This window comes from Fulmarus glacialis, unplaced genomic scaffold (genome assembly GCF_000690835.1).
Source record: "Fulmarus glacialis isolate BGI_N327 unplaced genomic scaffold, ASM69083v1 scaffold5871, whole genome shotgun sequence".
NCBI classification, from domain to species: Eukaryota; Metazoa; Chordata; class Aves; order Procellariiformes; family Procellariidae; genus Fulmarus; species Fulmarus glacialis.
Genome location: NW_009192045.1, coordinates 4,401 through 16,609, shown reverse-complemented (window position 1 = coordinate 16,609; position 12,209 = coordinate 4,401). Strand labels below are relative to the sequence as shown.

The 12,209-nt window shown below is 44.2% G+C and overlaps 1 protein-coding gene across 1 annotated transcript in view; it reads right to left on the bottom strand.

The window, feature by feature from the left end:
- Positions 1-10,695, bottom strand: part of ZNF618 (zinc finger protein 618) — a gene marked incomplete at its 5' end in the record, with an annotated part of 39,401 nt that extends 28,706 nt beyond the window's left edge. The window contains 3 exon segments of the mRNA XM_009586894.1: positions 7,166-7,255; positions 8,345-8,422; positions 10,606-10,695. Of these exon segments, the coding sequence (XP_009585189.1) occupies positions 7,166-7,255; positions 8,345-8,422; positions 10,606-10,695 (258 nt within the window).
- Between the last annotated feature and the right edge of the window lie 1,514 nt (positions 10,696-12,209).

The window sequence follows — 12,209 nt, the reverse complement described above, 5'->3', positions numbered from 1 at the left end:
CTCCAGCAGCAATCACCCCATCCATCCAGGAGTACTATTTGATTGCCATAGCCTGGCTGGGTGTACCTGCATCTCTGTCCTCCATTTCTATATATGTAAGAGTTTGAATTTTGAGAGTAGGTTTCTAATGTGACACTCAGAGCTCTGAAAAAGGAGAAGTTTACATCTTTGTTACCTGAACTTTGCATAAATCCTAGAGATCTCCAGCTACGTTCCTTGTATCGCTAACCAAATACAAAAGAAAGGAGGCTGTTGGTAATGGAAGGGAATTAGGAGGCAGAGTTCTCATCCTGCAAGTCAGGAAAGGCCTTTTGGCCTCCATCTCCAGACAAGTACTGGTGACATGTGGAGAAATTCTGAGTATTACTGGGATATGCTCTTTGAATGTATCTACATTCTGGTCTCTGCAATGCAAAGTGAGAATCACCAAGAATTTTCAATGCCAAAAGTCATATGAAAAACCTTTGGGAGGGCAACCCTTTGCCTAGGCCCCATGGATTAAAAAAACAATTACAAACATGGAGAAACAACCTATCAACCCCCTTCATTCCCCAGTGGCTTTTTCCATGGAAATTTGGATACTGCTCCTGAAGCCAAGTCCCACTCCAACCATCTGCCATGAAGAATCACTAAGAAACAAGGTTCACATAACTCACAGCCCACGCTCACTACCAGTAATTTCTATAGAGTCGTATTTTAGGATGTAGTTGGATGGACAACACCACCACCTGTTCATCCTATACAGTATAATTCAGAAATACTTATCCACATTGAGCAGTTCGCTGTCATGGACTGCCATGGCAGCACAACAGCCTGTCTTTGAAACAGGCGAGGAGAAAAGTCACCCAGGCTGGGACTGGATGCTCATTTCCAAAATCCCATGAGACATTATAGACCTCACATGTGAACTGCTCTCATCCTCCCTGTCAGCAGTCGCTGAGCAGCACTGGAGAGTGAGGATGTGTACATTCAAAGTGGCTTGCAAAAAGATACTCAAAGGAAACAGTTTTTTGTTTCACTTGATCTGTTACACAGATCCAAGATGACATTTCCTGTAAGTGTTAGTGTACTTCTGCAGCAGATTCTGCACTAGGTTTTCTCATAGTTTAGGTCAAGGTACTTCTCCTCTGCTTGGTCTCTGGCCAGCTGAATAGGCAAGAGGCTTTCTTTTGCTTCTTAGACTTCACTTCAATCTCCATGGATAATCTTCCTCCAATTGCTGCCAAACTGCCAGCAAAAATGTAGTCAGATACGACAATTTCCTGCTTAAGCATCATCTAGTTTCCCATGAGGCCCATTCCCACTAACTGCTGCTTTATTCCCCATCTATACCAAGAGAAGTAGCAATCAGCCAACTATTCAGTGTCAGAAACAACGTGCATCCTCTGCAGTCCAGATACTGTTGAGATCTGAGATCTGAAGAAAAAAGTCTCAATGCTATGAAGACCTCCAAAATTACTTCTTTTTCCTCCCAACTTGAACAAATAGTATGTCTTCAAATTCAGACCCCAGAAAGAAGGCTGCTCCATCTGACAGTAGGCAGAGACAGAGTTTGAGCCAGTGAGGCAAGACAAGACAAAAGAATATTAGTTCTAGCAGTCTGGAGGATGCTAATAATTCATTGAAAAAAAAGTTTTAGTTTTTAGTTCATCAGATGACAAATTCCCTCTGAAGACTAAGCAACACAGGTAAAGACAATCATGTAACTCCTCTGTTCTGCTCTTGAAAAGTCATCTTCACTGTGGAACTCACTGCCTCAGGCTGATGAAAAGGCCAAGTTCAAGATATTTCCAAAAATGAAAATACTGAGTTGCTGAATGGTTACAAAAACCTCCTGCCTCAAAATCTGCAGCTAGACAGCAAGACTGGAGACAGTATTGCAGACAGACGATCCCATAACTGCTACTATGAAGTTTTTTAAACTTTTTCAGAAAGCATCTCAGATATGCCCCAGTTGAAGCTGACATACTGGAGAAGTGAGGGCAGGAGAGAAGTAATGTAGAGGGTAAGTCTCACTGAATGATCTCCAATCGCTTGGTAAACTGAGCCACACAGAATGGAACATGGTGTGCTAAAGAATACAGATGATACAGGTGATACTTAAAAGATGGGGGACTCTGCCTTGGCAGCAGGAAAAAGAACTTGTTCATTGCTGTGCTCGGTCGTGATGGCTGTAGAGGAGCTCCCAGGGTAATGATGTAGCTAAAAAGACTGAGGTATGCAATCAGGGCACTTTCAAGAGGGATCAGGAAGACAATGTTAGCTCTCAGTTCCTTCACTAGACCGAGTGCTGGTGCATGCCCTTCACGAAGGTCGTTAACAGACTTGAGAATATTCAGATGAGAAGGCAAGAGGATAAATAAAGGACAAGAACAGCATACCTTACAATGCAAACATCAAGTCCCTCCTTTGGCTTAAGTGGGAGGATGGTCACTATGAAGGGACTTGACAGCAGGCTATACAAAGGTCTAGAAAGGACAGAAATTTGGTAACTTAGTCCTCCTTCACCTAGCAGACAAAGTTATAAATAGGATCCAGTGTCTGAAAGATACAGCTGGATATTTTTAGTCTTAATTTAGTGAGGTAATAATTCATCAAAATAATTACCTTAAGAGGTTGCTGTATTTTCTGTCACTCTTAACAGCAAGATTAGATGTCTTTCTAAAACATATATGTGAGCAATTAAATCAAGGCAATCCTATAGCATGTGTTACTCCGGTCAGTCCAGGGATCACAGTGGTCCCTCCTGGCTTTCCTGTCTTTGGCAAGACCTTCAAACCCTGTGAATGGCAAGCTGCGGCAGTAAGTAGAAAATCTGGCAGACATTTCAACATGTCTCCTTGAAAGATATATAAATCCACACACCACCACGATGCACCACCACAACAGAACAGAGATTAGATTATCTCAGTAACTTCACTTTTTCCAGGTAAAAATTCTGGCTAATAATTTGTGCATTGCATTTTTTCAGAAAGATCTTGTCAGGATGGGTAAGGAACCGTTCAGATGGTTCAGATGGAATTTTATCATCACCTCTGGAGAAAAACCTGTATCTTTAATGAATATAATGGAAAGTGATTCCTTAACAATGGCCTGAAATTCAATATGCTGAACAGAAACCTCTGCTATTGGAAACAGGTCTTTCACAGGAAAAACCCTGTGCTCAAACCTATCAAATTCTTAATGTGCTGCTTTATATGTACAAACAAATATTGCCAGTGGAGCCTGTTGCTAAGGCACTGTGTAATCAGAGAATGAGAAAAACATCTGAACTCACAGATTTCACTCACTGAGATGGAGGAAGCAAAGACACGCCATCCAACTGGAATCTGGATCTGTTTTTTTCTTGGTTAGGCAAGACCTGTGTGGAAACTAGATGCGCTACCAAAAAGGATCCCCTTCCCTAAGAGAAAAAGCCATGATGGAAGCTGCCTTTAAGAAACAGTGCGTTTAAGCACATTTGATGAACAAATTGTATCCCGTGTCCTTCATGTTAAGAAAAGTAATTGAAAGAGAGGCTTGATGAACTTCCTTGAGCATCTCAGGTGTCAGGGTGGATGTAGCTCTGTCTGTCCCCCACAGAGCCAAGTACGATCACAGGACTGGCAGGGCACGGTCTTCGACAGCCAGGGCCCATCCCACAGACCCTGAGAGAGGTAAGCAAGACAGGACCAGAGATGACAGCCAGGTTCAACCAAGAGTCCAGATCATCAGGAAGTTCATGGCAATGAGACAGGTCCACGGTCAAGCTGCAAAGTCAATCCACAGGTCAGGGGCAAGATCAGCTCTGGTGAGGATAACCAGGGCCAGGCACACACCAGTGATCCTCAGGGAGGTCCAGAGTGATGACACAGGGTTGACATCAAGCTGGGAAGTCAGTCTACAGGTTGGGGTGCAGACCAATGGGATCCACAGCCAGGCATGGGCATGTCTACAACCGAGCTGGAGACCAACATCCTACAGTGTAGCTCAGGCAGTGACTGATGATCCAGAGCTGAGCTGAAATAGGGGGTTTGAATGTGGGTGGAGGCCCCATGTGAGGCTGGTAGGGCCATTAAGACCTATTAGTGTACTCAGGGCCCTGACATCATTTTAGATTTTCATGCTGGAAGCAATGGACATGGATAGCTGAGCAGATTTTAGTGCTCTCACTACATACTTCCATGACCAGGGAGTCTGTTGCCTTATCTGCAGTTACCAAAAGAGGATGCATTGAGTGCACACTCCTGAGCCTGGACTTACGAAGCTAAAACCTACTTTTGGTGGGGTTTCTAGCCAGTCCACATCCCAAATGCACAAGGTTTTCTCTGCACTGTAAACACACCATCTAAGAGCAATCACAATAGCCCAGCCACCTGCAAATGTGGTTAAATCAGTTCCATCTTACAGAGCAGACATCCTGGAGGAGGACAGAAAGAAATCTCTGAACCCTCCCCCTATGCACCTCTGTTCAGAGACATTTCTAAAACTGGGACAATGAACGTGCCTACAATCCACTTTTTTTGGAAACAGCCTCTGACACCCTTCTTAGAAAGAGTGAATAGGCTGACAGAAACAGCATAAGAATATGTGTTTTAAAAGAGTAACAGCCCAGTTCTAAGCATATGAAAAAGCCCCTACTCTTCACTAACAAAAGGGAACTTTTGAAGGAGACATTTGGCATTAACAATTCCAGGGAACCCCACAGCAGAGCTCTTTTCCAGACAGCAGGTATCCAGCAGCACTGACCAAAAATTATCCTGCAAGGTCTTATTGACTCTGTAGAATACGAGTCCTTGTTTTAGCCCATTTTCAGTAATTTTTCATCCATTATTACAGAAAACCAGAAAGACAGGCTCCGGAAGGGAAGCTTGCATTCAGGCAGACAGACTCAGAAAGCTGGATTGGTAATGCTGAAGTGTTTTCCTTACCCGCTCCCATTACAGCTATTTTTTTAGCATTTGCCTTATAAGCACAAGAACAAGACCAGGGTAAAGACACAGTCTCAGCTTTACTTCTTCTGACTGCTAGGGCCTGAGAAAAGCCAGTTGTGCTTTTCAGAAGTCATGTGTTTACTGCCTCACAGGGCCTTGGTTTATAGGAAGAGCAGAGTCTGAGCAGTAGAAAGGTGGGAGGATATACTGGCCAGCCTGCCTTGGGAGCTAATCATGCCCTCTCCTGTATGCTCATCAGGGTTAGTGGTTTGTCACTGTACATCATAAATCTTACTGGTCATGGGAACTAGGAGAGGAAAAAAAAAGGTTAAAAAAAAAAAAGGAAAAAGAAAAGTTTATGGGGAGGGGGTTAAACCTTATGAAAATATTATCTTGATCTGACCTTAAGTGTCCTCATAGTTAAAGATATTTGCTGAAAGAACTAGAAACCCATGTGCACATCTCAGTGACTGCTGGTTTAGTCTGCAGCAGGGGCAGCTTCTTTTGCTTTCACAAAGGTTACTGCAGAAACCATGGTGCAAGAATGGCTTCAACCCCAGCACTCAAAGGAATGCTCCTCCTCCGGTAGTCAAAAAGTGGGCATCAGGACCCTGCAGCTGCACTCTGCACGGGACGAAGGGCAATATCTGTGTGGACCATTTGTATCTGCAGTTAGACCTGCAGGGCCCATTTCAGGCAAATACCTCTCAGAGAAGAACGCTTGTGTTTTTCTTTCATCCTGGATAGCCTGGACTGAAACCAGCAGCTGCAGCCTATTACTACAGATGGTTGGGAGCATGGAGGGATATCCATAGTGATAAAATCCCTTGAAATGGGAAGTACTGGGAAGGTAAGAACCTGTTCTTGCTGAGCAGAGATTCAATGCACAGTCCTTACAGCATACTGCTCCTTAGCTATCTGTTCAGGGGTGGACTAGAGACACCAAAGCCTTGGTGTCTGAGGGCCCATCTATACTAGGAGATTGACCTACTGCTGATCACCACCAATGGCTTTTCTGAGGACCTGAAAACACGTGAATTAAGAGGTGGAGTTTGGGGGTGCAGGGACGTTTAGGAATAACTTATGTGTGCAATCATAAGCACTGGGTTAGTTCCCTTGGGCAGATGGGAGACAATAAGACTAACTTTGTGATGATGGTGGTAGAGGTATTTTATGCCCTACACCTTTTAGCACGACCTCGGTCCATCTCCGTACTCCAGAGAACCTGCATGGGAGCCACCAAGCCTTGATTCACCTCAAGAGTGATAGTCTGGTGGACTATGTTCCCAATTTATTTCTATATATGTCTAAAACCAAAGCTGCCTTATTATAATAACTTAAAAACCTAACTAAAGCTGAATTTGGTGAGGAAGGAGTGTGCGCTCCCTCTGCTGGCTGTGGATGAGCAGCTAAAGAAACCCACTAAGCTAATGAGCTCAGCTCTTCCATCCTCATAATCAGCCAAAATGCTGGCAGCTGGACAGACATGGGCAAAGAGCAAACCATGCTGGCTCACAGCATGAAAATCACAATAAAGCACAGGGCAATGCTATGAAAGAAGCATGAAGTTCAGGTGTAAAGAACTTCTCTGCATACTTTTAAAGCATGTAGCAAGAACTTCTCTCAACTGTTTTTCTAAAATTTTGCACCGAATTACACTTAATTGCTCATTAAAACCTCCCCTTTGTCTGGGGAGTGCAGATCGTAGTGTCCCTCCAGAGTGCAGATCGTAGTGTCGTGTAGTATGCTGACAACTGCCTTTTCCCGAGCTCCCTGAAATAAATATTTTATTGCCTGTGATTTAGTAGCAAGCTGCCAAGGTAATTTACATGATTTTGAAAACCAGTTTTAATTCACTGTCTGAAAAAATTTCTCAGAAGCTCGTAAGAAAGATGCTTCTTCCCTAGCATGTACGTTCACTTATTATTTAGGGGAATCTAAAAATTTTGTGCATCACTTCAGTTAAACAACAAAATAAAATATCAAACCCGCAAGGAACATATGTAGAATTGCATGGACTTTGGTAAAAGTTCAGTGACATTACAGACCTAACAGTGTCCCTCTGAGAAGAGATTCCAGCTCAGCTTTACAGTGCCCTGGTCAGCACATGATCTACATCCTGCCAGCTGCAATCCCACAGGTCCAGTGGAAGGATCCACAAGAATGATACTCTCTCCTGCAACCCTCACGTTTACCACCAATCACTGTAAATCACAGTCTGTAATGAAATAGATCTCCAGCAGAATACTCACTAATAGGTGCGTGCAGTGCCACATGTTCTTGGTAGGGAGTGTAGTATTTGTACTGCTTGCCACAGAATTCACAGGTGTAATTGCCAGTTTCTGTGAAGATGAAACAAATATACAAAGATCAGAAAGGAGTGCAACACCGCCTCACACAATCACCCACTTCCTGACTTTTTACACAGAAGCTGCCCAGGTGACAAAAACTACAGCATATTCCTCGTGCACTCCGAACTTCCCAGGTGACAAAAACTACAGCATATTCCTTGTGCACTCGGAACTCATCTGCCCTGTAATTCACACATCCTTTTCCCCAACAAAGGAAACAGTTAAAGCCAGTGCCCAGAGTGATGGACCATACATAAAAAGTCCAGTAGAACTGAACAAGCTACAGGAGATTATCCCAAAATTACAGCAAGTAAGTGTGCAAAACGAAGGAGAGAATCCATTTCTGAAGTCTATATTACAAATGACAGTTTTATCTTCTGGTTACAGGCAGTCTGTAATGTGTGGACAACAGGAACAGTCAAACTAGGGAACAAGTTGTCAAGTTTAAGTCTTAATTACAGAACTTTTATATTGGAATTGTACATTTCTCTTGCAGGAGGCGGGGCTTTTCTGCAATAACTGTGCTAATTCCTGCTTTGGGGGTACTTGAAAAAATGAAGTAGTGTAACCATACACTGACACCTCCCGCTCCTGCCAGTGCTGGTAAGTACAGACTGACAGCAAGCTGCAAGCCAAAGGGAAATCCAGGGTTAATTAATTGTTTCCAAAATGGAGAATTCAGAGAAATGCTTCGGCAAAGTCTGGTCCTCCCTTTGTTTCACTCTGATCTGTTTGATGAACCCACCACAAAGGCAATGTGAATGCAATCACCTGTCAACTCTGCCAATATACCTTAAGATCTCTCTAAACGCTTCCAGCTTGCTTTTATCCTGAACCTCTTCCCTCTTCTCTTTGCAGAACTCTTGAGCAGAAAACATCACAAAACTGCATTTCTTAGGGCCAGGGCTGCTGGTGTTTGGTGTTCATTTGAACCTAAACATATCTTTCAGCACCCCTAAGGTCCCAACACCCCTGCGTAACACAGTGTTTTCTGGTTTTCCTAGAGGTACTCCAGCTAATGCCAGATTTGAAACCCTTGTACTGCCTCTTTCACATTCGAAGTTGTATAATAACTCATACTTGGACCAATCTTCTGGAATGGCTCTGGCTCCTCCTCCTTCACTTCATCTGCTGCTATGACGGCCTGGTCATAGGGGTCTGCAAAAGAACAGAACCAGCAAGAGAGCTGACAACACCTTCAGGCTTTCCTTCTACAGCTGCATGGGCACTGAATGCTCCTGCATCTGTAATGGTATTTCGATCTGTAACAAGATTTCAAGACAGGAATTATAAACCCAATGACCCCTCTGTCTGACTTGTCCCTCCTCTTCCTCAGGTGCCCCAGGCAGATATTACCCTGCCCCTTCCAGCCCAGGAACATGCTTCGTAGGTATATAGTGTTTAAAAAAAACAGAGGAAGACTGAACAAACACATTGCAAAGCCTGATTCATATTTTCTGATTTTCTTCCAGTGCATCTCCTATCTAATGATGTTATACTGTCTCAACGTGGGCACGGTAATGCAGTCGGCAAGCAAGTCAGCTAACAAATACTGACCAGTGACTTTCTACCATCTACCAGCACAGCTAGCAACAGATCAGAACCCAACCCATTTTATAAAATAATTTAATTTATGCCTTGAACAATTCACTAAATCACCAGAGACATGAAACACCTGCTTCTTTGATTTTCAAAAGCCTGATCAATTGTATGTACAACAAAAGCCTGGTATCTACTAGGGCTGGGCATCAACCTACTGGCTGTACACGTTGGGGGAGGGAGAGAGGATGCTCCTCTCCTGCTACAATCAGTGACAAAACTCCCTTGACTCTTAAAAGTGTAGAATCGGACCTGCTGTGCCTGAATTACTGAACGTTTGAAAAGATTTGTGAAATAAAGCACACGAAGGATCTCGGCTTACCTGCCCGGTTTTCTGGGGCCCCTTCCACACTAAAAACTAACATAGAATAGAAGAAGGAGGGGAAGAAACAAAACAGAAATTAAATCCTCTTAAATGGCCTTGTTTTCCTCCTGTATTTCACATACCGCTTCAGCATATTTCAGCCCCACAGAATAAACCAGGCTTTGTGCCCCAGTCCCTCCTCTTCCCAGCAGCATCCACACAGGAACTATATGAGCATGCCCAGCCCTAATATACACAGATCCTCAAGGCCTTTGTTCTGACACTGACACAGCCCCACGTGAAGTTCAGATGCACAGCTGCCTCACGCTTGTGCTTGCTAAGACACAACCAGCCCCTTGGAGGAACAGAGACAAACAGTGTCCTTGCAAGATACAAGTGGAAGCTGCTTCCAAAGCCCTCTCATAACCCTAGGCAGAGCGCCCTGAACCATAGCTATGAAGACACATTTCTGACAGCAGCAGACACGTCCATCTCGCAGGGACTTTTAGTCCCAGTAATTTAATTTTGGCTTCCCATGGGAGGAAGGGAGCTTGCAGTGGTGCACTGCAAGAGAATGCTGTTCTTAGAGCACGTTCAGATGCCCACACGTTCCAGTTAAAAACAGCAATTTTTTTGAACACCACTTATTGTGAAAAACAACTTGCTTTTCTGAGTCAGTCCAGCCATTCAAAATCTTCTGCTTTCCAAGCAGCCTCCTTCTAGATCTCTGCCAGGGCTCCCTCCTTGGCCAAGTGAGAAGCAATACCAACAGGCTTGTAGCATACGGAGTGAGGGTTTGGAGTATCTGTGAGCTCTGAGTTGAGGAGCTTTGGATGCCCAGGTAAGGAAGGGGCAAGCCAAAGACAGTATGTTGTTGCTTCTATTTCCCCCAGTGTAGGGGGGGAGTTGCTTCTGGAGGAGGGTGTCTGCTTCTGTCTGAGTATCACCAGCCTAGGCCACATCTACATTCACAAAGGAAAAATTGGCCTGTAAGGTCCACTGACAACTGCATCAGTTCACTACCACAGTGATTAACAAGAACGAAACAACATTTCTCAACTCTGAAATGTGGTTTCTCACAGAGGAGCATGTTGGGAACAATCCTGTGAAGTCAGAAACCAAGAGGCAACCAACTCTTGCCCAGCGAGTAGCCAGACTGACAATTTACCTTGAGGCACTCAGTTCTAGCATATCCATCCTAACCATGAATCTTAATACAGACAGGAGGACTGCAAGGACCACAGGTCCCAGCAGAGGGTGTTATTTTGATGCACGCAAAGAGAATCAAGAGCAGCAAACTTCTTCCTGCAGTGCCTGTGAACTGTGCCTCCACTGACAAAAGCGAGCGAGCTATGCTGTGCAATGTCCTGTACATCATGGGCCACACAGTCCTGCAGAACACCTAGTTTGGGTGTCTGAGCGTCAAAACAGTACTCACCATCCACGGCATGTAGGTCTCTGTGCTCTTGGAAGCAGCTATAATATTTATATTTTTTCCCACATATGTCACACGTGTACCTAAAATTGTCTGTAGGAAGAAGAAAACAGGCCACTTTAGAAACGTTGAGGTAAAAGGCAAGCACTCCAGGCAGCGCTGCTCAGTCAGACACCCACATGCAGTTACATTCATCCCACATGCTCTGTCAAATCTCTAAGGCACACAGACAACCATTGCTTCACAATGACGCCCGCATGCCCCACGCTATATGGCTTAGGGCATATTCTGATTTGTTATTTCCTATTCAGGCAGCTCTGCTCTCCAGTACAGCCTCCATAAGACCTCACAGCAATGAAGACACAGAGCAGCACGCACTGCTGAAATCTCCTTTGGAAGTTCAGGGCTACAGTGGGCAAGTACTGGTCAGGATGGGGACAAACTGGCAGAACTAAACACAGAGTCAACGTACGAGCTGTTAGAAGTCAAAGTCTTAATATGCCAACTACAACATGGACTGGATGTGCCTACACGCTCATACAACACTTGGTTCTCACTGCTGCTGCTTACTGATTACTAACTGCATCCAAGATCCTCTATGGGCACGTTGTAACAAACAAAACCAAAGAGAACCAACAATCCAAAACACGCAGGATGGTAAGGTGCTCAATGAACAGGAGGACTGATGGAGCCTAGTTTCATATATGTTTGTACCCTAGACCCCCTCCCTCCACCCCAGCAACAACAAACCCCCTTCACCACAGCTGTGTGGGGAAGACAGACTGATGCAGAAAAGCTCAAGATGCTTATGAATTCATTTTGGTCTGCCTGGGGACAATGAATGTCTTTGGCTCAGCCTTCAGATCAGCGTAAAAGGAAAATGTCACTTGACAGCTTGGTGGGGCTTTTGCATCTTCAGATGTCCGACATACACCTCGGGGTACAGACTGACATCCATAAGTAGTCGCCCCACTGCAACTTGCAGTACTGTACTTGTCAGGCGACCACAGTGGCCGATGGGTTGCGTGCTACCAGCCCATTGCAAACAAAGTAAAACACATCAGCTTGTGTACCCACAAAGGATCTTGAAACTAATGTGTTTTACTTCACAACAGGAGCAAGCTAGGAGCGTACACATCAGCTACCATGGCTCCACAGATGAGCTGCCATTCAGTAAGCTCCCCTGCAGTAGCTCAGTTGGTTGTATTCATGTATCCATACGATTAGCAAAGTTAAAGCCTTGTTTTTACCTCTTCCACACCGTGTTCAAGCACACCAGAGTATGCACATTAAGTAAGCTTTTATTTTACTTCTCAGTTATTTTATTTTTAAATGAAAGAAATATTTTAAGCTAGTATGCATTGGTACAGTCTAATCGCTCACTTGGGTTCACTACTGCAGTCCATCAGCACAAGGGGTTTCAACACTAAATGAAGAATCACTTTTCCGCCCTTCATTCTGCTTGGCAGAATGAAAGTAGAGGCTATGGTGATCTATAAGAGAAAAATGCCAAATATAAAAGGTGTTAAAACAGCCGGGCACTGGAACTTTACTTCTGCTATCAAAAAATACTTGTATCTTAATCAGAGCACAGCAATGCTAAGCTA